Raw genomic sequence first — 26,441 nt, 5'->3', positions numbered from 1 at the left:
ACATGATGGGTCAGTCACATCAAGATATGCATTATAAAGGCAGAGATTTTAAGTATGTCACAAAAGGTGCCCACTTGTGAGTAAATTTTGCTGAACTACCTTTCACTGTTAATAAAATCTTTTCTGTCCTTAAGCATGATCCTACAGTATTAAGCCATTGTGAAGTAGATGGAGATATAGATTTCCAGCAGAGTAAAATGCAGCGTCTGGCAAGAAGAGAACAGAAAGCCAAGACCTCCCCCTGCAGGGGCGACAGATTAAGTGAGGTCCCTGGAACTCCAAAAATGGCAATTAGTGGATCGCTTCGGATCTGGATTCCAAAAACCCCTGAGAGTATGGAAAAGACATAGTTCCAAAATTTTTGTAAGTTCGGGCAAAAGAAAAACATATGACTTAAGTTGCAGGGAGAGGTCTGGCATCTGTCACACTGGTCCAAAATCGAAGGAAAAATTGTAGATAGACGGGATTTTGAGAAGTGGACTCTGTTTATCACTTTAAACTGTACAAGCTGTAATCTGGCACATGGTGTGCTTTGACGTATACTGAGAATAACTTTATCCCACCATGAATCAGACAGTTCAACACCCAATTCACGTTCCCAAAGAGTTCTGGTTTTACCCGATGAATCGGGCTCTAAAGATAAATTTTTAAAAAATATTGTTAAATTAAAAATTTAATTTTTTCCATTTGCATGATTTATTGTTTCTCTTGATGGGCTCCCACCTTATCGTGGTGGAAGGGTTTGAGTGACCCAGTGAACGTAGAAGCTACTCTCTCTGGAGCTTCATGCCCCTGGTAGGGTCATCAAAGGCAGACAGGTCATAGGTGAGGAACCAGAGTGCAGCCAGAAGACCCTTTATGATTAACCAAACAGCTGGAAGCAGTGTTCCCTTGCCCGGACGCGGGGCACCATGACCCCACTCTGGAGCCAGGCCTGGAGGTGGTGAACGTTGGCGAGCGCCTGGTGGCTGGGCTCAGACGAAGAGGAGACGTGGATCAACCACCTGTGGCAGGGATGGTGAAGGGTGGTGGCCGAGATCCGGCGATCGGCGATCCGATCCTTGGCTGCAGAAGTTGGTTCCTGGAACGTGGAGCGTTACCTCTGGTGTGGAAGGAGCCTGAATTACTGTGTGAGATTGAGAGGTTATAGAAATAGTCGGTCTTACCTAATGGATGGATGGATTGTTTCTCTTTTTTCTCTTCAGTATTGTGCTTTTTTAAGGACTCCTTTGTTTATAGAAACTTCATAATTCATTTTATTTGTTGTTCCTGTTTGTTCGTTTATTTGGGATATTTAAAATGTCTTCCAGTTCCAGTGTTAAATTTTCAGTAGAATTTAAAGTTTATTGATCTTTGAGTTTGTGTTCTTGTATTACTATGCCATATGTTATCTGAAAATATTCTCAAAATAACAATATTATTGTTTAAAGCAATAACTTCTGGGACAATTTATCGTCCATCAGTATTTGTTATTGTAACAGGCCTAGATGTTTGTTTACATATTTTGTAGCATTGTCTGTAGGTTTGCTAAGGGGGTTAATGCTCTTTAGGGGGAGAAGGCATGGAAAAGTTTGGGAAGCCCTGTCGTAGTAAACAAACATGGCCTCCAGAGGGAACGAGCCTGTCTGATCCGGTAAGGACCGACAGCCCTCTGAGGTCAGCACAGTGGTCATTTATTGTCCTGTTGTCCGGTGTGATGCTGCAGCGCGGCGTCAGTGGAGGATTAGCGAGCTCTGGCACATGTCAGGGAGTGAGAGTGAGGGCTGAGCGTGCCGGTCACACATGGGAGAGGGCAGCACGTCTCCTATGACGCAGGTCAACACAATGTGTGAGGAGTTTCCACACGTGAGACTCACCTTCGGGATATGGTTTGAATAAAAAGTTTAATCCATTCATAATTCCTTAATTCTGAGTCTGACTTTTTCTGACTGAGATTTTTTTGGAGGATTTCTGAATGGCAGTAAAAAGTGTTTTAGTGGATTAGCTTGAATTATTTGGGGGGAAAAAACCAAGAAATGTCCAAATGTCTATGTAGTAAAAGCAAGATGTTTAAAAAAACACATATTATGCAAAATCCATGTTTTTGTACTTCCATTTGGGTCTCTACTGTTTCTATAAGCAATGCAGGGAACTTTAAAAAAAGTACTAAAATGTTTTTTGGCAATAAAATAATGTTTTTTGGTGTCTGGAAAAGGAGCAGTTTCAAAAACCTCCCAATTTTTAAGTCGCAAGTGCCGTTTCCTAGCAACCGCAGCAGAGTTTCATCTGGCCAGCAGCAACTTATTTGGATTTAAAGTGACAAGATGCTCTAAAACGGCTCTTTCTGAAGGGAGATCAAAGTAGGCAGAACTGACTCACTGTCTAAGAAGGATTTTATGAAGTTGAGACCCAAATTGAAGTAGAAAAATGTGAATTTTGCACTATAGATTACCTTTAAAGCTTTTTGGACAATTTTACCCGAGATGGCAATCTTGATTTATTGTTCTCATTACAAAATCAAAAACTGACTTAAGATGCTAGCAGCTAAAACCTGGAGTTTACTGAGCTTTTTCCTTTCCTTTTCTTCACCTTGGAGTTGGTTGCTGCCATGTAATCAGGATGGGAACTCGAGCTGTGCTTCATTGGGTCTCAACCTGCCCACTCATTATCTTATCTCCCTTTGTTAACCGGCAGTAATTCCCCCTCTCTTGATAGATGATGTCTCTGTCCGATTACACCAAGACAAAAACCCTGGAAGATCGCCTTTCGCTCCTGTGGCCGACTCCACGAAGTACAACGACCTGCTGGGGATGTCGAGGTGATTTCACACCAAGTTTGGATTATTTTTAGTGGCAAAATTCAACCAGTAAACAGGAAAATTAATTACAAATGTGTGCCATTGCAATAGAGTAGGGCTGCAAGACTTTTAGTAATCAGTTATTCTTATTATTCTGACAGTTAATCAGTTGGATAAAAAACTGGCAAATGCACGTTTTTAAGCAATTTTATACACTTTTATAAATACATTAAAATATTCAAATAAACCAAGTTCAATTCCTTTTTAAATAGCAAAGTAAACATTTTATTGCCTAAAATGCTACAACATTGCATTCCTTTAGTGATTGTCTTATTTGTAGTAAAGAATACATCTGCAGCTAAAAAAATACTTTTATCATCATGTGAAAAACTCTGTTCTTTCTTTCTTTCACTGTAAGAAAATAAAAATAGTTATGAGGATAAAGTTGCACAAGAATACAGTTGACATAAAAGAAATTAAAGAATTAAGTCATAATATTACTTTATTCTGGTTTTATTATTTTATTCTGAAAATATAAATTTATGCTCATGTTATTACAGGTTTATTCTTGTATTGTTTTGACTTTATTCTTGTAATTTTATGACTTTATTTTCTTATCGTGGCCCTAATACACCATCATACAATACGGTATAGGGCTGATAGATTTAGCATTTCTTGGATTAACTGATTAATTAATTGGATAGGAAAAGGTAATTTATTTTCTGTTTTTAATTTTTTCCACAGAATATGAGCCAGGGTTTCTTAAGCATTTCTTGGAATAACAAACTTGCAAACAAAGAAGGTTTTTCAGTCGTATCATTTTCATTGGCTGAAACACTGTGTTGTAGTTGAGTTCCTCATATTTGATTGATCTGTTTGTTAATTTCCTGGATGCACTTAAGGAGACACTGAGCGAAGTGTTCCTGCGCCGTGTGGAGCTCTGCAAACAGCCATAAGAAAGCCACGGTATAAAACATTTAGGCTCAAGGCTCCTCTGCTTCAGATCATATGCCTGGCCTGCCGTGGTCAAATCAGATAGATAACCTGTGCTCTTTTAAAGAGAGACAGTGAGCCTCATCTCGCTATGAGGCAGGTGGAGACAGATGCCTCATTATCCATGCTGCAGGGGACAAAACAGGCCCGGCACTGGAGGACCCCCTCACTGGCGTTTAGTTTCCAGTGAGCAGACACAAGGCAGCCACAGAGCGACACGGACAGCGCTCATCTCTGACCTTAGCGAGCGCAGGTCGCTCGCTGAGTCACATTAAACTTTCAGAGGACCCAAAGGTCCCCGTCAGGAGTGTTAACAGCACCATTGTTCCTGTTCCCGCTGACTCAAAGGGCCAAGTGTAACAGGGCACCCCACTGCAGTCAGGGCCACCCCCCCACTCCACTGCTGGAGTTACAGGGACAGCGACACCCTTCAAATCCGCCCGCAGCACATCCGAGTCTGTCAGACACCACAAAATTACACAAACTGAAATGACAAAAATAAGTCTGCTTAATGGAATATTGAATAAATTTACATTTTTCAATTAAGTTTTTGAGCCATGTTGAAATTGGTGTATTTCGCAGAACTGCAATGGAAACACTTCTCACATCACATGAGTCACATGAGCAACAACCGGATGTTACTACTGGCGAAAATGACAAAGAAGACAACAGGATGTGGTTGGAGTCATGGCATGTTGTTTAACGAGTAATTACGTGAAAAGTCTTATTCTCTTGTGATTTTAATCTGTTTTTTTATTTATTGGAAACAAAGCAATTATGTAGTTGTTTATTTGACATTAGTGGAATATTGTCAAAGTTTCACGCACCTTTGTAATGGAAACGCAGATAATGACACCCTTCAAATCAGCTCACAGCTCATTGAAGTCTGTCAGACAGTAGCTGTGTTTCCTTTGATCAGAAAACTGATTAAACCAATAATATATTACTTTTTTTTATAATTAGGATTGTATTGTGTTTATCTGAATGTTATACAATATAATAAACTAAATCTGCAACTCTAGCATATTATCCGACTGCCAGAAACTGCTGCCCTGCCTGCTGTCTTTGGTCAAACAAATTGGCACAGAAATCACCAGTTGCATCTGCTTAGAGAAAAGCCTGTAAGATAATGAGTTTAACCTCCTACTGTTTCAATATGATCGTTTTATCTGGGGTTGTTGGATGTAATATTTGAAAAACAAAGTGCTTTGTGGCAGACAAAGAAAACACCTGCTTCAGATTTTATGACATCACTTCAACAAGCTGCGACTTGGCAGCCGGATGCAGCTGAAAATGCAAAGACATGAATAGAAACAATAGAGAGAGTGATTAAATGCTTATTGTTTTTTCAAATTAGGAATTTTAATGGGGGTGGAGTTGTTAGCTCTGCTTTTCTGCATCATGTTTTCATTATTCCCATTCAAAGAAAATCTACAATTCACAATAATTAACTGGCCGAATATGGACTTGATTGAACTAAAGATACAAACTGTTCAATTGTCAGAGAGACTTGTTTTAGGAAAAAATACCTAACAGGTCAACAAACAACTGCAACTAGCGATTATTTTAGTAATCAATTATTCTGACGATTAATTAATGGGATAAAAAAAAAAGCACATTCTACATATTTTTCATTCAACCACTTATACCTTTTCATCCAAAGATAGAAATGCATTAAAAGATGCAAAAAATACTTATTTTTTTTGGTGCCTAAAATCCAATAACAGATTTCCTTTAAATTCAAAATGTATGTATTTTCAGTACAGTATTGGGTTTATTACTGCTCTGAATAAGTTTTTTTTTTTCAATAAATTGCCTTTTTTGAGTTTGTATACTCCAGTTAACAATTAATTGATCACTAAATTAGTTGACGATTACTTCAATAATCGATTTATCCCGATTAATCCGATTCATTGTTTCAGCCCTACTCGTTTGCCAATAGAAAGTTGAAGCGATTATATTTCTCAGAAGTAAATTTACCGTGCTTAGACAGTTTACAGCAGTCATAAACGTTTAAAATAATCAAAACTATCCTTGATTTTTATAATGCATAAATCCAAAAATAACCACACTGCCTCAGTGCTTAAAAAGTGTTTTTTAAACTTACATTTACAGCAGCCAAGAAATGCTATAAGCATCACTTCTTGTAGTTTGAAGTTATAATTGTGCAATACAAGACTGCATTAAAATATAATTATTTTTAAAATACAAGACTTTTTTGCAAGTCTAAAGGTGAAAAATTGGAATCCTCTTTGGAATCCACAGAACTTCAAACTTATCAGTCTTTATGATCAACTTTTTGGGTTTGTTTAAAACCAAACATGAAAAAAAAATTAAAAAAATTTTTAAATCATGATTTTAAAAAAGCTGAGAATGAAAATGAAAATCTCTGAACAACAGAAACATCTTTGAATAATCCAGACATTTGGCTGCCATCTAGTGGTTTCCACCTGAACAACACAGTAATGAATTTAAATCTCGACTAACTGGAATGTAAAATTACAGCAGCATGTTGCAAACGACGAATAACATTTCTGTTCTCTAGTTCCATAAAAATATAGAATATAAAAATAAAATTGCCTGTTCATTCTTTCTGCCTCTCAGTTTTGCCGAGTTGTCTATATAGCAGGTAAACAAACACGACAATATTCACAAAAAACTCAATTAGACCTATGGAGGCGAGGCCGTAGTTCATGTACAGGAAACCACCGATGGTCGGTCCGATTGTCCGGACCAGCGACTGAACGGAGGAGCACAGACCCAGCATCGTTCCTGGGAAACAAACAACACAACAATCAGAAAGTCACTCAGAATCCCTGAAACATCATTAAAACCCACAGGGTGTTTAAAATCACACACCCAAACCTAATTTAGTTGTTTTCAGCAATTACAAACTTTACTTCAGTCTTCTTGGTAAAACTTGGTAGAATCCATTAGAAGTGTATAAACATCACAGCAGCTTTGCCTCACCAGAATTATCTAGCATTGCATGTAAGCTTTTTTGAAACATAAGGATACAAACTTTTGGAAGCAATAGATGCACATTAATTGTGCAAAGACTGATGCACCTGAGGTAAATTAAAGCAAATCTTCAGAGATTTTAATGAAATAGTAACCTTCGTTTTGCCTTTGGCACAGATTAGTACCAAAACTAGGAATTTAATTTATTTTATTTTTACTTACTGATTGTAATAAACTTATTTTTACATTAGTAAAATTACTTGTATTTGATATTTTTTAAAACATTTTTTAAATCAAATTATAATGAAACAATAATTGTTATGTATTTTTATATATGTTTAAAACACCAACATTTATTTTTATCCAGTAATATTATAACAGTAAGAAATTATATTTGGCCATATTTTTGAATAGATTTTTATGCAGTTATAATAGAAATAATATATATAATTATGTATCCAGTTATAATTTAAAATATTTTTTTTACTTTTTAAAAAATATTTATTTTTTTCGTCCAATCATAATAAAACAATACCATTATTTATATTTTTAAATACTGAGATTTATTTTTTTAACACAATGAAAGAAATTTCATATTTTTTTAATGTTTTAAATATATATATATATATATAGCCCCATTATAAAAAATACAAAAACATCTATTTACGTTTTCTTAAATACCTAGATTTGGTTTTTTTTATCCAATTATAATAAATTATTTTTTTTAATCTAATTATAATAAAACAAGAAATTGCTATATTTGCCTCGAATTCAAGTGTATTTTTTTAGAAATATAATGTAAATGAAATAAAAATTACAACAAATTTAGGCACATTTTCCTAAAAATAAACAAATTTAAAAAAAATAATAAAACCACCAAAATATGTTCTAAATGTTTTTCGTGGCACTACCAGAGCTCCATATAATGTATTTTTGATGAAGGTTCCAGGTCACTGACATCTGTCCTGCTCAACTCAAATGTTTTTTTTTTTATCAGCGTCTAGCTAAGAGTCTGGCGTTTCCATGGATACCACAACAGGAGAGTCTGGATAAAGTCACCTGTGTCAGAGGACGGGACGCTTTTGGTGAGCATGCTGTCGGTGATGACGTTAAAAACGCTGAGAGAAAAGATCCACGGAGTGACGGTGAGGCAGAGCTGGAAAACTGTCTGCATGTAGGCCTGGAAGGAAAGAAGAAACACAAATGCATAAAAAAACATTTCCATGCATCCTGAAGCATCATCTGGCGTCATCCTGCCAGCCTGTGTGAGTTTATGTTTACCTGAGCCAGACCCACACCTGCAGTTACTCCAATGGACAGAAGAAGAAGAGATTTCTCAGGAAATCTGGACGTGAGTCTACCGATCACTCCTCCCTGAACAACCTGGAGAAACACGCCGATTTCAACTATTAAGCTCCAAATCTGTGTCAGTGGGAATTTATACTGCATGTAGACACATAAAGACGGTTTTAAAGTCGGTCTTCTATCACCTGAAGAACATTTCCAGGATTAATGGACTAATGTCCAAGCAAGATCTTTATTCGCATTAATTACTGCAACCTTAGCTGTGTTTTCATTGACAATTAAATTCCACAAATCTAATTTATGAAAATAAATTTGCTTAATGGAAGCACACCAATTTTGAACTGTTTTTTTTCTGCAAGTTTTTGTATTTTTATAAAGTGGGGGGTTTTTTTGGCCGTATTTAAGTTGGAGTATTTCCAAAAATGCAATGGAAACACTTTTTTCGCATCACAGAAGTCACATGATCAACAACTGGATGCTACTACTGGTGGAAACAAAGAAGAAGAAGACAGGAAGTGGTTGGGGGCTGAAGGAGCGGCATGTTTTTTAATGGCTTGTTGCGTGAACAAACGTATTCACATGATTTTAATTGTGTTTCTTATTTAATGGAAACACTGCAATTGCAAAATTATGGTTATGGTCGACATTAGTGGAAAACTGACAAAGGTTTGCACATTTATAATGGAAATGCAGCTAGTGGGCAGAGAATCCAGAAATTTTACTTGAGTAAGAATAGCGACACTTCATAATAACATTACTCAAAAGTAGAAAGTTCAGTGCAGTAAAAATACTCCTAAAGGTACATTTAACCCAAAAAGTTACTCAAGTAAATGTAACTAGTTACTACCCAAGTCTGAGTACTTAAATCTCACCATTTGAACGATGCCGAAGTACGCCATCAGGTAGCCATTCTGCTGAGCTTCAAGCTTGAAGAAATCCATTGCAATGATGGAGAACATCACCTGAAATATGCCTAAGGAACACAAAATGAAATTTAAGGATTTTCCTGAGGAGAAATAAGCTACTATAATTGTTTAAAAACCATTTAGATATTTGAAATATAGCATCTTTTAGCATTAAACGTATAGGAAAATGAGGAATTTCCTTCAATCTTTTGTTATTTTTATGCTAAATTTAGTTGGAAATATATATATTTTATTATATGTGGTAAATATGCATTAATTGTATTGCAGATAATTCTTACCTGATGGCAAACCTGCGATGATTTTGATCAGAAAAATCCTCGTTACGCCTGGAAACTTCATCAGTCTTGTGATCTCTCTCAAACTGAACACCTTCTTGTTTTGGTTCTCAGCTGTAGGAAAGTCCAAGAAAACGTCATCAGTGTTTGCTTAATAAATAGTTTCCTTGTTACCAAATAACCACATAAAAATGCCCTGTTCAAAATCTTAAAAGAAATTAGAATAAAACAGATTTACAATAAAAACTCTCTTATAGTAGGGCTGCAGCTAACAATTATTTTAATTGATTATTCTGACTATTAATCAGGTTAAAAAATGGCAAATTCTGCAGATTTTTTTTTTTTTGCATTTAATCACTTAAGCCTTTTTTATATATTAGAAATATACCAGAGGATGGAAATTATTCATTCTGCATAAAGCTACAATCTATGGTCTGAAATTACAAATAAATTTTTTTTTAAAACCTAATTTTCAGCTTCTTTTTTTAAAAAACTCCCCTCAGATCTAGAAAGAACAATAACATTTCTGAGTTTAAAACTGGAAAATGTGCAACAAAAACTCAAACTTTTAGTTTAATATCTAAAATTTTCTTCCAAAAAGGTCATTTATGCGTTTCAAAAGTTTAAAATTTGCTAGAAAAGTCCCAGATGTTTTTAATCTTAGAAATTTTCTGGAAGACGTGGAACGTTTTGAGTTTGAAAAATCAAACCTTTTCTAGAAAAAACATGGGATGAAACTCTCAGTTCAAAAGCACATTTTCAACTTTTCAAACTCAGAAAATTTCTAGAAATTTTGAGATAATTTAAAATGTTTTTCTGACAATTTTTTGATTTTTCAAACCTCCCAAAATTCTGAGATTACCGTAATCTGAAAATGTCAGATTTTTTCTTTTTTTTTTTTAGCAAATTTCCAAGTTTGCAGACTCAAATATTCTTGTTTTGTTTTCTAGGAAATGTCTAAGATTAATCTCAAAATGTCCTTTTTTGGCAGAAATGTGCTCATCTTTTCCATATCAATTGCTCTCACACACCGTTGTAGTGTGTTTGTGTATTTTGTTTTTTATTTATTTCCCTTTTCGATCAATAAAGTATTTTTGTAGTCGTTTTGATTTTCAGTGTTGGATATTTGACTCATTTTTTAAACATAAAAAACAAGCGTTTATCTGGTAGCAACTTGTTTATTGTTACATTTTCTTCCCAGTGATCAATAATTTGGGTTCCATGGAGGTCGCCACCTGCAGGGCATTTGCGGCAGTGCAGAGCCGAATCTGCCTTCACATGACATTTTCATCGCCTTGTTCCGTTTCATCGCCCAGTTCTTGAATTTATCCGTGAGCTTGTCCTTCTGGACGACCGTCATTTCGCACTGCATGTGCTCCATGTCGGTTTGGAAGGCGTTCCGCTGCGATATGACGGCCCGCAGCTTTTCTTTGTGCAGTTTGAGCGCCGCTTGGCTCTGCTGGTACTGCAGAGACAGATGTTGGAGGTTTCTCTTCAGCTCTTCTCCCAACCTTTGACTCCTTCTCAGCTCTTTAGCCTGTTTGATGAGCTCCAGCTGCATATACTCTGGAGGCATTTGTTTGAGTTTCCACTTTGATTTCTGTTGGATTATTGAGGTTCTTTCTGCTGCCATGTTTTCAAAAGAGCGTTGGCTCAAAGTTTTCTCCAGCTTCCTCCTCTCCGTCCACTGTTCCTCAAACCTCCGGACTTCCTGTTTCGTCTCCTCCACTTCATTAACAAGGAAGCTCCTCTCCCTCTCCAGCTTTTGGTTCTCCAGCCTCAGCAACTGGGTCTGGCGCTTCTCCTCCAGGTTTTCGTTCTTTTTCCGGGTCAGGTTTGATTGCTGGGAGTTGATCTTCCCACGCAGATCTGAACAGTCATTTTGGAGGTCGAGCAACTTGCCGCAAAGGATTTCTCTGTCTTTGATGAGGTGCTCCAGTTGGTCCCTCACGGTTTGCTGCTCGGCTCTCTGGTTGGCCGCTTGTTGTTTTACAAACTGCAGCTCTTTCTTCAACGACTCCAGCTCTTGCTTGAGGACCTCATTTTTCCTGTGCTCCTTTTTCAAGTCGTTTCCTTGTAAGTATATCTTCCTGGCCATCTCCTCCATCTGAATTTTGCACTGCGCCAGCTGGCCCCGGAGGAGCTCTCGGTTTTGGAGAACCTTGGCGGCTTTTTCCTGGTCGGTTTTCTGCGTGTTTGTGTCAATAATCAGATGCTCAACCTTTTTCAGCAGATCCTTCTTTTCCTTTTCCAGAGTTATGTTTTTGCTGCGCAGATGAACGAGTTCCCGATCCACTTCGGGAAGGATGTGTGACAAAACATGGTGCTGATAAGGCGAAAGGATGACTTCCTTTCTTATACGCTTGTCTCGAACTTTAACTTTCAGATTTTGTAAGACCTCCATTTTATATTTCTTTTGCTACGCGCCACCGACTTTCATAACTTTTAAATTCTCTCGTTGCCTCGGTAATCAGGGTTACGGTGACGTGACGTCACGTGGGCAAGATCCGCCAGTTCCGGTGGGTATTTTATATTATTTTTATTAGTGTATTCTGATATTTCTCATTGTGTTAAACACCTTCCATGTAATGTTATGTGTTCGAAATAAAGTACTACATTAAAAACAAACGAACAATCAAAAAAAATCTATCTACAGGTGTTACGCCATAATCTGTGACCACCGGATTTTGTGACCGTATGAAGCGGATGTAAACGTATAAACGGTTTTCACCGCAGTCTGAACGGCTCAATCAATCAATGTTTAAACGGATTTGTAAAGGACGTACAAACTGTGAATAACAAGGTTCTGATGCCCGGCAGAGTAAGTACATGTAGTAACATACATATAGGCTACAAGCCCGTCTTAGCTAGCAGATAGAAGCTACATTAGCCAAGGTAATTTAGCTAGTTCGGCAGTAAGTACTACAGTAAAGGTCACTGATATTTATCTTAGTTTTACATAGAGGTGGGTAAAGTACTCAAAGATTGTGAACGAGTTATCGTTGTAATGTACAATACTGGTTATAAGTCAGGAACGAGGCGAGAGCTGGTTCTAAGCTTGTGGTTTGTTTGTTGTTGTCATAGCAACTGCCTGCCATGATGGCTGTGAGTTACAAATGTGACGTCACATGATAACTATGCATTCCTTAATCTCGCAAAGAAAACTTAACACTGGAACTATGAGACATAAAGAAAACACAACAGCCAAAAATAATAAATAAAACGGGAAAAAATCAATAATAATAAAATGGAACATGTCTGTCAAAAATTATTAAACCTCAGAATGGAAATGATCAAAGTCATTTTAATTCATCATGCGATTAATTGATTAATTGCTTATTGTGATAGGCTTAGTTAAGAACATATTGTTTTTGCCAATTGTTTTCATGCAGTGAACTTGAATGCAACACCATTTTACAGATTCAGATATGAACAGAAAGTATTCTTTCTTACATTTAGTGGCGCTACTAGGGGCCTCAGATTTGGTAGACTTTGGTATGAAGTTTAAAACCAGCAGCAAACTGAAGGCACTTCCTGCAGCACCAACACAGGCTGCAAACGTCTCCCTGAAGAAAACACAGAAACATTTCCAGAAATTATGCCAGCATCTACAGTATGTATAACACTCTAGCTGTGTTCACATTGGCCATATAATTACACAAGTTGACATTTCAAAAATAAAATTTGCTACATGGAAACATGCCAATTTCAAAAAAACTTGTTTTTCTATGAAAAGTTTTTGCGCTAGGATGAAGTGGTTTTTTGGCCACATCAAAATAGATGGAATTCACAAAACTGCATTGGAAACAATGTCTTCACATCACACTAGTCACATGATCAACAATCAAATGTTACTTCTGCTGGAAAAGACAAAGGAGACAACAGGAAGTAGTTGGAAGACAGCTCTTTTTTTTATATCACTTGAACAAACGTATTCATGAGATTTTAGTTGTTTCTTAAGTAAATGAAACACCACAATTGCAAATTTGTGTTGTTTCAACAGCGGACGTTTTGAGTACATTTGTAATGAAAACGCAGCTTATGACACATAGAGTAGCTGTGTTTCTATTAACCATAGAATTGAGCAAGTCGAAATCACCAAAATAATTTAGCTTAAAGGAAACAGCAATTTAGAAAAAATTCATGCTTTTTGATAGAGGTTTTGTGCTGTGGTTTTTCAGCCATATCAAAATGTATGTATTTCATAAAACTGCATTGGAAACTATTTTTTTTCACATCACACAAGTCACATGATCAACAACCGTTACTACTGCTAGAAAAGACAAAGAAGAAGACAACAGGAAGGAAATTGAAGGGGATGATGACGCTGCATGTTTTTGATGACATCATGTGAACAAATTTATTCACGTGTGATTTTAATTTCATGTCTTATTTAATGGAAACACTGCAATTGCAAAATTGTCTTCTTTCTTTTTTTTACATTTGGGGAATACAGACAAGGATTTGCGCACACTTGTAACGGAAACACAGCTGGTGATGCTCACCCGTAGCGCGTGCTTATGTTTCCCCCCAATGTGGATCCAGCGATCATCCCGATACCAAAACACAGACCCAGCTTGGACAAAGCTTCGGCCCGTTTCTCCGGCTCTGAGAGGTCTGTAACAACCATCTGGCACGCTGCAGACAGAATGTGACAATTACAAGTCTAAAACAATTAATCGGTCTGTTTTATACCAGTGTTTTTGTAGCTAATTTGTGATGCTAACCAGGCAAGACATGCATAAATACTGTAGGTAGTTTGTGGACGAACAGCAGGACGGGATGGTTAGCGACGGCCAGAAGCAGAAAAGAAACTGTGGTTGCTGCACAAGCCAGAGACAAAGCCGCACGGGCCCCGAAGAGATCCCCGAACCTGCCGAAACAATAACAAATAAATTAAAAAATATGAAAAAATAGGCAGCCATTTATGTCATGTAATACTATATACCTACCTCCCAAACATAGGGCCTCCAATTAGCTGAATCAACCCGACTGTAGTTTGCAAATAACCAAACCACAACGTGTCAAATCCAAGTTTCTTTGCTAAATACTGTGGAGACATAATGAGAGTGAAAACATAAAATATAGAAGATAAAAAAAGATATTCTGTTAGTACAACACCTTTTCCTTTTGTCACCATAAACTTTAATATTTAATGTTTTCTTTTTTAACTTAATTTCTCAATTCTAAACCAAAGAGAAGAAAATTGTCTTTCTACATGAATGACAACAAGGTCTGTCACAACAACAAATTTTGCTAGAGGATAAATTGTCCCAGTAATTATTGCATTAAACATAATATTGTTTTTTGGCACCATATTCATTATTTATTGGTCTTTGAGACCAATAAACTCTTCGTAGAGCACACTTAACACTCAACTGGAAGATATTTTGTAAAAGACTGAATTTCGAGTTTCAGTTAAAATTAACAGAAATATGTTACTATTTGTGCAATCGGGTAAAAATACCAGAAAGAGTGAAAAAGCAGCCAAAGTCCAAAGTAATCTGCACAAATACAATGAAATCTGTCTAATCTGGAGATGAAAATAATATAATTTAAACTATTACATAGTACTCTAAATTATTTTAAAGATTTGATTTAAGCAAACTACTTAATACTGTACAAAGGGACATGTAAAATGTACTTTTTGTACTTTTTCCAGTGATGGGAAATATATAATATAATACTTTTGTAAGCATTTCTATCAAATTAAATAAGATTAACTTGTAAAGTTACACTGTCTCTGTGACTCTTGAACCAGTTAAATAAAAATTTAAAGCTTTTTATGTAAGATTAACCAGCTCCGAGTCGTGCGCGTTTCAAGGAAATCACGGAAATGTGAGTTTCCCGTTCGGGTACAGTAGAAAAATACTTACTGGGGTAACAGAGAACTGTAAAAACATCCAGGTTACGTCCAAAGAAACAATTATGTACACGACGTAAATGACCCTCATTTTCTTTGATTGCTCTGCGGTGTCGGTCGTGGAGAAACCCGGAGTTCCGGACGGTTCCGCGGTGGTTTCACCTCCCCGTTTCATCCTTAAGGAAACTGTGTTTAAACACCTCAGCTACAACTCCAACAGATCGTCCTACAAATGTCTCAAACCGGAAGAAAGTCAAAGCTTTAGCAGCGTCTGCTTCTCGGTAAAAAATGTCCTTTCACCTGGCGAACTTTCACATAAAACTGGTTTTCTAATCTTCCGGGAGGGTTGCACTTTGTAACCGAGAGGCGGTACCGAACAGCACCGGGCAAACAGTAATGACAATCCACAACCGAAAAGGGTGAGGTTTCCGCTTTAACATGATCATGAACAGCTGAGATTATCCTTAAACTTCACCAGAGTGTTTAAGTTTAGACTTGTGATGTGTTCAAGAACCCCAGGTGTTTGCAGCTGCGGAGAATCTTGCTTGAATTTCCCTTCAGTTTAAATAATTGTAAATAAGAAAGTAAGAGTATTTGTCTTACTGATGAGAAAAAATACAGAATTTTACAGAAGTACTCAGATAATCTCAGAAATTAATAATCTAATTACACAACAGCGCTGTATTACATTTTAGACTTTTACTTGATAATAATCAACCATTTAAATGTATATAATATTAAAATTAAGAAGAAAAAAACCCAAAAAGAAAGCTGAGAAACATGCTGTATATTCACAAAAGCACAAAAATTACAGAAAATCACACAAATTTATTAGCAGAAGATAAAATTCCCATTAAAATGTAGTTATTCATTAAACCCTATATAGAAACAAATGTATCAATTAGAAAATTTGGAAAAGATAAAATGACATATGGAAAAATATTTCCATTCATCCGTTCATTTTATGGAAGTAATGGCCATTTTTTTGTGTCTCTATATTCATACTTTAAATATTTTTATTGCACTAATTTGAGTCCTGAAATTGAACATGAAATGTCTGGATATGAAGAGACAAAATGCCAATTAATTTTTGTTTGTTTGTGGAACAATATGTCACACCTCCAATATACTGTAAACCAGAGATTCCTAAAGTCTGAGTTAAGAGGAAAATAAATAAACTAAACTGAAAATGATTGCTGCAGTGGTTGATAATCAAAAATATTTTAATTCAAATGTAACATCTCCGTCTTGTATATCTGATTCTGTAAAAATGACTGAAAATATTAAAACAAGTTAAAATAAATAAAAAACTGGGTGGAACGCTGCAATAACCTCGCAACTATCCAGCAGGTGGTAGGAGTCCAACACGTTGAATGTGGGCAGCCGTTTAAAAGCCAAAGAGGAAGAAGACGCTTTTATTTTGAAGCTGCCCAAGTGTTATCTTACTTTGAAATGTGTCTAGGATTTGTTTTCGGAAGTCGATTCCCCCCATCTATCGCTCCGAGTCCTCGGTGAGGACTTCCATGGATCAGTCTGAATGAATTTTCTGCTTCTTCGTGGCGTGTAAATCACCAGTTATCGCAGCGTGGACATGCAGATCCTGACTCCGCAGGTTTTCTGGGCGCAGCGGCACGGAGAGATTTTTCTCCGGGTGGAACTGAGCGATGCTTCGGTGAGGCAGTCCGACCCAACGGCCACTAGCTCTGGGTCAACTGGCGGTTAAAGTACCTGCTAAAACATACACATTAATAATTAAAATAATTAGGATTATTCACAGTTTTCTGTGCAATGTTGTTTTCTGTTGTCTTATAGTTCTTTTGTTAGCTAGTGTCCGTTTAGCTAGATTTAAAGAGTCCATGCGCATGACGTCAGCACGCTGAGCAGCAAAACGGGTGCCGACTAACCTGAGACCAAACGAGAGAGAAATAAATAAATGTGTTTTTAAAAACATAATGTGAGAGAAAGTTGAACTCTTAACATTCAGTTGTGGCGACTAAACTAAAACAAGCAATTAAATGTGATTCACGCCAATTTGGGATGTTTCTGAACACATTGATTTCGACCAAAATGTTCTGGTATTTGAGATGAGGGCGACTGGACGTCTCTTGTTACCTACCTGCCCACAATTATTCTCTAGTTTTCATCATGGAATGAAAGTTCCAGGTGTATAACTAGAAGTGTTTTTTTTTTTTAAATCAGGATTTACTTACCCTGAACTTGGAGCTTAATTACCCAGAACTCGAAGTTTTCTTACCCAGAGCTTTGGGTTTACTTAGCCAGAGCTTGGAAGTTTCTTATTAGGCAGTAATAAGCTGAAAAGTACCTGGTAAGTTCCAGGAAGGTTCCAAAAATAAAACATAGGTTCTGGAGGAGTGCAGGTAGCGTTCTGTAGTACTAACCTGACTTTCATCAATTAAATGATGACATTGGTGTTTTTAAAGAGACGGTATCTGTGAATCCAACAAACACAGAAGGGAGTACAAACTTATTCTAACTAAAGCATATTTATCTGCAGTTTAGCTTAGCTAAGGTCCAGAAGATGTGGTTTTAAAATAAAGACTTTTGTTCCTTGTCAATATTTTTTGATTGGCTCTTTGTTTGAATCTTGTGCTCTTCATACCCAGCTGCAGGTTAAAACCTTCTGATCCGGTACCATCTGTTGGATGGTAGGTTTATAAAAAATGCAGGACCTTTCATGGCGGTTCCGGATCTTGTTCAGTCTTCTTAGAGAATGGCTTAATTAAAGCTTAAACAGGCTTCCAGAAAACCTGCTGTCAGATTGCACACATCAGTCATTTACCTAAATAACACAGTAAAATACAACCGCATCACACTTTCTGTAAGCCTGTAAAGATAAGAAATAACGTTCAACAGAAAAATAATCATTCAAGTATAAAGTAAATATTTCTGTTTTTCCAATAAAATCTACTCTTTATCACCAATTAGTCAAGTCTGAAAAGTGATTTTTGTCTTCGTTGTAGGTTTGGTTAGTAGAAAGTCACTTTGTTCTGTGAAATACTGAGACAGTTTAGAAAATAAAAGCTTAAATTTAAACTCCGCCCTGATATTTGGTCCATTTTCCTGGTTTTAATCTTCGGTTTTCTGTGTTTTCCAGGACGTTGATATCAGTTTGCAGGGGCACAACACACTGCAGTTCAGAGGTTTGTGTCCTTCGTTCATAAATCTTCTGCTTCGGAGATAAATAATCTATAAATGGTTAAAATTTAGTTTCTGCTCCACAGCTCAGGGTCATGGAGCTAAAGGAGACAACCAGTATGAGTTCAACCTGGAGTTCCTGGAACCAGTTAAACCAGAGGTGCTGATACTTTGTTGCTCATTTATTTTGGTTTTGACTTTTTATTTATATCAGAATTAACACCAAAATTGTGTCAATTTATACTTTTAATTCCTTATATCCTTTGATTATAGATCTTAATTACTGGCTACATGTACAAACTTGTTGACTTTTAGTTCAAATATGTGCTTGAAATCTTTGAAAATGCTTGAGTTTCGATTAGATGTTTTCAAGGTTTATAAAATGCTTGATTTCTCTATACAGTTTTTAAAAATGCTTCATATTCAAACTGCATAGTTTTGTTATAAAGTTCAATCTAATGTTTGATTAAAAGTCTAAATTTGGAAAATGTTACTTATGGTTAAAAACCTATGGTAGCATATTAGAGCCATAGTAGATAGAGGGGGAGAAAGTAAATTTCCACCAAAAGAACTCAGAAAATTTTAGATTAATTTCTGAAAATGTCCAATTGTCTAAAATTTTCAACTTTTCAAACAGAAATTTTTTAGAAAAAACATGTACATTTCTGAGATTCAAAAGTCAAAAATGTAGAATTTTAAAATGCCGACGTTTCCACGTTTTTTCCAGAAAAGCTTTTATTAATCTCAAAATTAGAAAAAAAAAAAGAAAACGTGGAAATTTCCGAGCTGCTAAGGTCAACAATTGGCTAGAAGAAAAATCAAAAAGTATTTTAATATAAAAGATTTTCTAGAAAAAATTTGCAACTTTTGAAATTCATTTTCAAGATTTCCCAAACATTTTTAGATTAACCTCAAAATTTCTGTGCTTTTTGGCAGAAATAAACTTATTTTTAAAGATAATAAAAGGACACATGCACTCTTTTTTTCCCCTCCTTGTCTGGAATTAAATCAGACCAAATTTCTCTTGTTTTAGAATCATCAAAATTATTCCCATTTGCTCAATTCCAGAAAATTTAGCAAGAAAATTTAGTCACCATAGTAAATTGAAACTCTTTTTACTTCATTTGTATTGTTTTTATTTGTAAATTTCCTTGAAAATGCAAGAAAGGTTCTTTAGTTTTTCTGTTTAAAGTGTATGAACCCTTTACATATATAACTTTGTATGTTTTATTCTCTATATAGATGTTTTATTCTATTTAAGCTGCCCTGCATTTGTTTCCCAGTGAGGTGAAACTTTTGGTCCTTTCGGTTTGCTGTAGATCCACCAAAAGTTGACGCAGCGCCAGGTGGACATTAAGGTCCAGAAGCGGGACGAGCGCTGGTGGGAGCGGCTGACGCTGCGGGAGAAGAAGCCGCTGTTTCTGGCTCCGGACTTCGACCGCTGGTTGGATGAGTCGGATGCCGAGATGGAGCTCCAGGCCAAGGCAAGAACCAGACGAACAACTCTGAGGGAGAAAAGAGGAAAAAATGAAAATCATGAAAGAGAATTCAGTGCTGACAACATCCATCCATCCATCCGTCCATCCATCCATCCGTCCATCCATCCAACCAACCAACCAGTTATCCATCCATCCATCCATCCATCCGTCCATCCATCCAACCAACCAACCAGTTATCCATCCATCCATCCATCCATCCATCCATCCATCCATCCATCCAACCAACCAACCAGTATCCATCCATCCATCCATGTTTATGCATTTGGCAGATGCCTTTATGAAGAGTTATTCTCTTTTTCATTCATTCATTTGTTTAAAATGGACCAAAAATAAATTTTTAGAACTTTAATAGTGAATTCTATTAATAAATTGAAATGTACAGTAATTTTATTACGGTAATATAGCACATTTTCAGCAACAAACGGAAATACAAACAAAATAACAAACCAAAGGAGAGAGCAAAAGAAGAAAATGTAGACTAATAATGTTGATCTAAAGAATGTAAACTAGATACTCCTGTTCAGGGTTGCTAGATAAGTATAAGTAAGTATTTTCTGGACTTTCTAAGTATGCTCTGAATTTGTAAAAGTAATGAGTACGCCATAGTTTCTAAGTAATAATAAAAACTAAATGTTCCTGTTCTGGAAGATTTTTTTTCTTTTTTCTGGATTCTAAGTTCGTTTTAATTCTTTTTCTGGGTTGCAATTATATCAGTCTCTGCATAGTAATCTAAAAATTAATCTAAGAAGTATAATATTGGTCTAAGTAGTGAGTACGAACAGTTTATAAAAATAAGCTAGAGTGACTAATATAATTCCTTTTCTGGGTTAAAAGTGAGCTCTCCACAGTCTCTACCAGGTAATAATCTAAATAATAACTGGTAAGTAGGATGAAAAGACACCATTGGGTAGGATATGGCACATATAGCATGACAAAAGCAACGACATGCTGGCAACGCGTTGAGATCAGGGAGCGTGTCTGTAACTATGATGTGTTTGCAGATTAGCTCATGTCTCTCACAGCCTGTTCTCCCAAATAAAGTCTCTGATAAAGGCGGAAATATCGAGAGCGAGTCCTTGAGAGTTCGGCCATAAGATGAGATTTTATTTACAGGGCTGTAATTCTTGAAAGCTAGTTCAAATCTACAGCAAGCCATGATTTTTTTACGTGAAATAAATTGACCAATGAGAAGTGTAAACATTGTAAATATGGAGCTCAATAACTTTCTGTTTTAGGAGGAGAAAATCAACAAGATCAGCGTGGAGTCGAGAGTTCGTAAAGATCGTGAGTCGTTTTAATTTCTACCATTGTGTTGCTACTGTTGACCTTTTCTGTCAACATGGACGTTTATTTTTTATTTATGGGTGACGGAAACTTTTCTCTGTCTGTTTCCTCAGCCTACATCAGCCTGAAGAAGGGATACTTGTTCATGTACAACCTGGTGCAGTTCCTGGGATTCTCCTGGATCTTCGTCAACATGACCGTTCGACTCTTCATCCTCGGTCAAGGTTTGTTAATTAAAGAAAAGAATCACACTAAATGCATGGATCGTCTTTCACTGGGCAAAAATCTAATTTAAGTGCTTAGTATTCGGTTGAAATCAGATGTTTTGGATTAAAAGACAGAACAATTTTTTTTCTCTCAGCATCTGAGCATTTGATGTGATTCCAAATCGAGAGTCTGGTGTTTTATTATTAACTTAATTTTCTAATTCACTATAAATATTAGTGGATCACCATAGTCTGAATTCTGGGGTGGAGGAAAAAAAAACCTGAGAAAAGTCAAATTCTGAAATTGAAGTCAGAAAAAAACTGAACACCTGGGAAAAAGATGAAATTCTCAGAAAAAAATTCTGAGAAAGAATTTGGAATTCTTTTATTTTTTTCCTCCAGTGATCTTAATACTCTTGTGTCAAACTGTTATTTAAAAACATTTTTTACTGTCTATAAAAATATCTATAGACAGAAAAAGGAAACAGGAATCACTTGCAGAGCGTTTGCACTCTTTATCCGCTTTTAAAATTTATGGGCCGCGTAATTAGATGCTAGATTTTGGTCGAGTGTCGGATCACAAAAACTGAAAGGAGAGCCAAACAATCAGGTTCACACCGCGATGAAACAGAACAGGAGTCCGGCGGACGCAGCCGGACGCAGAGCCCTGCCGGCCGGGTTGGAGGAGCTTTTCACAAAACGAACTCATTTGAATAGAAGCAGGGACACAACAACGCTGCAGGGATTTGTTTTGCAAATGATCACCGTTATTTGTGGTGCAACGTCACGTTTGTTCTCGTGTCTCTCGGCCTCCGCAGACTCGTTCTACGACACCTTCCACACCACGGCGGACATGATGTATTTCTGCCAGATGATGGCCGTGCTGGAGGTCGTCAACCCCTTACTGGGTCTGGTTAAAACCGGATTCTTCCCTGCGATGATCCAGGTACTGAAACTAGAGGCTTGAGTTTTTTCTGCTTTTTCTGCAGTGCACTGCCTGTCCCCAGAAAAAGTCCCCACCTGGATTTAACTAAACAAACAGGTCCGACCCCAGTAGGGCTGAAACGATTAATCGATTAGTGAAATAATCAAATAATTAACTAATTGATTAATTATTAACTGGAATATATAGACTCAAAAACAGGGATTGTGTTGAAAGACCAGCACATTCAGAGCAGTAATTAACCCAAAACTCTACAAAAATATAACCATTTTGCAATTCTTACGTAAAAAAGATTGTGGGTAAATATGTTATACCTGGTTCAGATTCTGTTAAAAAATCTTTTAAGGCAGGCATGTCCAAAGTCCGGCCCGGGGGCCAATCACGGCCCGCGGCCAGATTTCATACGGCCCGCAGCTTCGGTTTTATAATGTATTATTTATGGCCCGCCTGCACTGTGAAACAGAATAAATAAATCATAAAACTTGAAACTGTAATTCCTCCTTTCACCAAATGGTGGCAGCACCACTTTAATACTATCAGTCTCTGCCTCCGTGCAGCAAACCCCTCTCCACTCATTTCTGCCATGGCCACTGCAAAGAAAAGTTGACAGTGAGGGCCGCCGCTTTCAAGAGAGATGGGAATTACAATACTTCTTTTCTGAAAATCAAGGCAATTGTGCTTGTCTAATTTGTGAGACGGTTGCCTTGTTTAAGGATTTCAACGTAAAGAGACACTACCAGAGTAAACATGCTAACACATACAACAAGCTAACAGGAAGTGACCGTGCTGAAAAAGTGAAGCAGCTCCAAGCTGCACTGGCATCACAACAGCGATTCTTCACGCGGGCCTGTGAGTCAAAAGAAAATACCACCAAAGCAAGCTACGAAGTGGCCATGTTAATAGCTAAACATGGCAAACCTTTTACTGAAGGTACATTTATCAAAACTGTGTTATGAAAATGGTGGAGAACATTTTGCCCTGAGAAGAAGCAAGAATTTGAGAAAAATGTTTGCCTGGCACGTAACAGTGTGGCACTGAGAGTTGAAGACATGAAACTGAGTGTTTTGAACGGCAACATCTGTCACTATCAGCAGTGAAGAGCCAAAAGAACATTTATGCACTTGGATTTATGGCACTTATTTTTATTAAACTCTTGAGTAAGATTTGGTTATGAACCTGTAGATGTGATACAAACTATACTTTCTGAAAGATATTGTAAATGACAAGAGCAAAATTCACTTGTTTTAAGATTTAATAATAACAGACAACTTTGCATTACTTATAACTCCTGTTTAAAATGTTCTTGAGGCAAAGATATTTTTAAACTCATGTAAATTTAAGGTATTTCATACAGTTTGTTCAATGTTATCTGACTCTCCAGATATGAATCAAAGGCAGAATTTGGGTTTTTAGAGTTATTCTCATTTGCCTGAGTGGCTTATATTTGGTTATTTTGTCATTTGAAAAATAAAGATAATTGTGACAATGAAAATTGTTTTATAACGGTGTGTGAAACTTTTGTAGTTAAAAAATGTCCGAACAAACTATTGGCCCCCGGGCATCTTCACTTGATCAAATCTGGCCCTCTTTGCAAAAAGTTTGGACATCCCTGTTTTAAGGTATCTTTAACTATCCAATTGTTAACTAAGCTAATCCAGGAAATAATCAAGAGTTCAATTAATGTATTTATGCAGAAAGAACTGAGCTTTCCACATGTTGATGTTTGAAATACTTTTTAGCTGAAATGAAACCTTTACTACAAACGATCAAACATTCACCAAAGGAAATGTTTATTTTCTTACTTAAAAACAAATTGAATTCTACATTTATTTGCATCTTTAATATTTTTCTAATATTGCATAAAAAATCTGCAGAATGGGCCAATTTTTAAAATCCAATTAATCGTCAGAATAACCGATTAATCAATATCTAAAATAATTGTTAGTTGCATCTGTAGTTTTGAAATCTGTTATTAATCTAAAGTTTCTCTTATCATATTAATTAATCCTGGACAAAACATAAACAACATAAAGGACAAAACATCCGGCAGATCAGGTTCCTATCATCAGCTAAATGTTTGCAAAGCATTCATGTTTTAAAGCATTTTCACATTTACTGTTGGTAGAAAGAGAAAAGTGTGCAGCTCTATGGAACTAGAGCTGCACACTCTAGTATCTAGAGATACGTGTGTACCTCTAGATCCACCTACCAGAAGTTTAAAGGTTGTGATTGCTGCTGAAACGATTCTCTGCTTTAGTTGAAGCTCCTTAAAGTGTTCTCTGATCTTCACTTTTCCTACATTCATTTGTATTTTTATATTTGGGTTTTCTCTAGGTGGCGGGGAGGAACGTCATTTTGTTCGTCATCTTCGGCTGCCTGGACGAGATGCAGAACAAGGCCGTGGTGTTCTATGTCTTCTACCTGTGGAGCTCCATCGAGATCTTCAGGTGAGTTCGGATCGCCCGGGTTCTGGTTGCTCAGCGGGTCGTGTGTTTCAGCAGCAGCTCTTTCCGTGTCAGATATCCGTTCTACATGCTGGCCTGCATCGGCACAGACTGGAAGCCGCTGACGTGGCTCAGGTACAGCCTGTGGATCCCTCTGTACCCGCTGGGGGTCGTAGCTGAAGGTTTGTGACCTCCGACCTGTTGAAGCCACCGTCAGCGGTGGGTTTTGGTGGTTTAGAGAGTTTGTTGTTGTTTGCAGCGGTGGCTGTGATCCAGTCCCTGCCCATCTTTGACGAGACGCGTCTGTTCAGCGTCCCGCTGCCCTCCGCGCTCGGACACTCGTTAAGTTTCTCCTACACGCTGCAGCTCTACCTGGTCCTCATGTTTCTGGGTGAGAAATGCATGTTTACCTGTGAAATACTGAAGAATCGCACGACTTCAACATATTTTTACTCAAGCAAGAGTAAAAAGTATTTGGTTAAAAAGTCTACACAAGTCCTGAGTGACTGATCCAATTATCAATCATTTTAATATTTAAAAATTACATCATCAGATGCACCAAAATGTAAAGATAAATGGATCTTTTGGTATTTTAAGGACCAAAATGACAATAATTCATATAAGTAACACAAAATAAAATGAGGCAAAATAAATCTTTCCAAATCAGTTTCTTACAATAAAAACTTTTAAATCTTTAACAGAAACTGCAGGTGTGTGTCTGGTGAATCTTTGGTTAAAACGTGTTTATTTTTCATCCAGTGATAGAAAATCTAGAAATTTTACTCAAGTAAGAGCAGAAATACATCATAATAAAATTACTCAAGTAAAAGTAAAAAGTACAGCGTAGTAAAAACTCCTAAAAGCATATTTCTTCAAAGAAGTTACTCAAGTAAATGTAACTAGTTAATACCCAACTCTGCAAATAATCATCATTCTAGTTATCGATTAATCAATTATTTTGACGATTAATCAGATACAAAAATTTGGCACATCCGATTAATCATTTCAGTGGTAAAAAATTGTTTAAATTCTTTTGAAAGCTACAAAATATTCTCAAGTTTTCTGGCATTTAGCAAAGAGAAATAATTTTGGTGATTCAAACTGACTTAAAACAAGAAAAAAAAGTCTTTAGTCTGAAAATGTCTCTTTACTATCTTTGAGCTTATGGTTTCAACTGTAATTAACTTTTCTAAATTAAATTTTGGGTTTTATTAAAAAATTAGAATGTACTTTATTACAAAACTGAACAGTTTGAATATCAAGCACTTTCCAAACCTTGAAAACACCTACACAAAATTCAAGCATTTTCCAGGATTTCCAGCGCCTGGATTGTAACAGACGTTGTCCTTGCCTCCAGGACTCTTCATTAACTTCAGACATCTGTACAAGCAGAGACAGAGACGCTACCGATCCAGGAAAAGGAAAGTCCACTAACGGATCCACTTCCTGTCTTTGTTCTCGCCTGACCTGATCGGGTTTGGTTTCGCTCTCAATGCCTTCTCTTCCCATCTTCCACTTCACACTTTATCTTGTGAAGTCCTGCTTTCACTGACAAGTTGTGAATTTATTGGTTATTATTTATTTAAAGGAGCAAATGCTAAGTTTAAAACCCACTGATGGACATAATATAAGTTTTTATTTTAAATATGACAATCTGATTGTTTTAGGTTTTGACAAAAAAACTTTTTGTTAGAATCCGATCCGATGCATTCTTATTTCATAACACAAAAATATGAAAAATGAGAAATTTGTTCCATTAAAAACTAAGAAAAAAATTGTTCCACAATAAACCAGACATGCAGTATTTTAA

The 26,441-nt window shown here is 36.6% G+C and overlaps 2 protein-coding genes and 1 long non-coding RNA gene across 6 annotated transcripts in view; 2 read left to right on the top strand and 1 right to left on the bottom strand.

Annotated features, from left to right (window-relative positions):
* Positions 1-5,382, top strand: part of LOC114143382 (uncharacterized) — a 16,353-nt gene extending 10,971 nt beyond the window's left edge. The window contains exons 3-4 of the long non-coding RNA XR_003595236.1: positions 2,695-2,797; positions 3,521-5,382. This is a non-coding gene — a long non-coding RNA (uncharacterized LOC114143382). The remainder of the gene's footprint in view (positions 1-2,694; positions 2,798-3,520) is intronic.
* Positions 4,446-15,573, bottom strand: slc67a1 (solute carrier family 67 member 1). Its single transcript, XM_028015343.1, has 10 exons — positions 15,113-15,573; positions 14,189-14,286; positions 13,964-14,109; positions 13,742-13,874; positions 12,690-12,802; positions 9,240-9,350; positions 8,908-9,008; positions 8,012-8,113; positions 7,790-7,910; positions 4,446-6,541 (listed from the first exon to the last, which is right to left on the bottom strand). Exons 1-10 carry the CDS (start codon positions 15,272-15,274, stop codon positions 6,354-6,356), a joined length of 1,275 nt encoding a protein of 424 aa, XP_027871144.1. The 5' UTR covers positions 15,275-15,573; the 3' UTR covers positions 4,446-6,353.
* LOC114143381 (very-long-chain (3R)-3-hydroxyacyl-CoA dehydratase-like) lies at positions 12,031-26,441 on the top strand. 4 transcript variants are annotated; one of them, XM_028015346.1, is made up of 11 exons: positions 12,031-12,057; positions 18,215-18,260; positions 18,342-18,415; positions 19,575-19,739; positions 20,990-21,038; positions 21,152-21,262; positions 22,063-22,190; positions 24,522-24,634; positions 24,707-24,813; positions 24,891-25,022; positions 25,989-26,441. In XM_028015346.1, the coding sequence occupies exons 1-11, from the start codon at positions 12,046-12,048 to the stop codon at positions 26,063-26,065; spliced, it is 1,014 nt and encodes a 337-aa protein (XP_027871147.1). In that variant the 5' UTR covers positions 12,031-12,045; the 3' UTR covers positions 26,066-26,441. The 4 variants fall into 4 exon arrangements, with proteins under 4 accessions (XP_027871147.1, XP_027871146.1, XP_027871145.1 ...); XM_028015345.1 differs by lacking the exon at positions 12,031-12,057 and adding an exon at positions 16,488-16,771 and having other exon boundaries at positions 20,993-21,038; XM_028015344.1 differs by lacking the exon at positions 12,031-12,057 and adding an exon at positions 16,488-16,771.

This window comes from Xiphophorus couchianus, chromosome 4 (assembly GCF_001444195.1).
Source record: "Xiphophorus couchianus chromosome 4, X_couchianus-1.0, whole genome shotgun sequence".
In the NCBI taxonomy this organism is placed as follows: Eukaryota; Metazoa; Chordata; class Actinopteri; order Cyprinodontiformes; family Poeciliidae; genus Xiphophorus; species Xiphophorus couchianus.
This window is presented reverse-complemented; position numbering and strand designations above follow the sequence as displayed.

What these genes read in the sequence shown, in the direction of transcription:
- slc67a1 (XM_028015343.1), bottom strand. Translation starts at nt 15,274, where the DNA reads ATGAAACGGGGAGGTGAAACCACCGCGGAACCGTCCGGAACTCCGGGT. An exon ending in ATTTATGCATGTCTTGCCTG is followed by an intron (nt 13,875 to 13,963) that starts GTTAGCATCACA and finishes TTCTGTCTGCAG; the next exon opens with CGTGCCAGATGGTTGTTACA. An exon ending in CGTCCCGTCCTCTGACACAG is followed by an intron (nt 6,542 to 7,789) that starts GTGACTTTATCC and finishes TTTGTTTCCCAG; the next exon opens with GAACGATGCTGGGTCTGTGC.
- LOC114143381 (XM_028015344.1), top strand. Translation starts at nt 16,691, where the DNA reads ATGCAGATCCTGACTCCGCAGGTTTTCTGGGCGCAGCGGCACGGAGAG. An exon ending in TGGAACTGAGCGATGCTTCG is followed by an intron (nt 16,772 to 18,214) that starts GTGAGGCAGTCC and finishes TGTGTTTTCCAG; the next exon opens with GACGTTGATATCAGTTTGCA. An exon ending in CAACACACTGCAGTTCAGAG is followed by an intron (nt 18,261 to 18,341) that starts GTTTGTGTCCTT and finishes TCTGCTCCACAG; the next exon opens with CTCAGGGTCATGGAGCTAAA.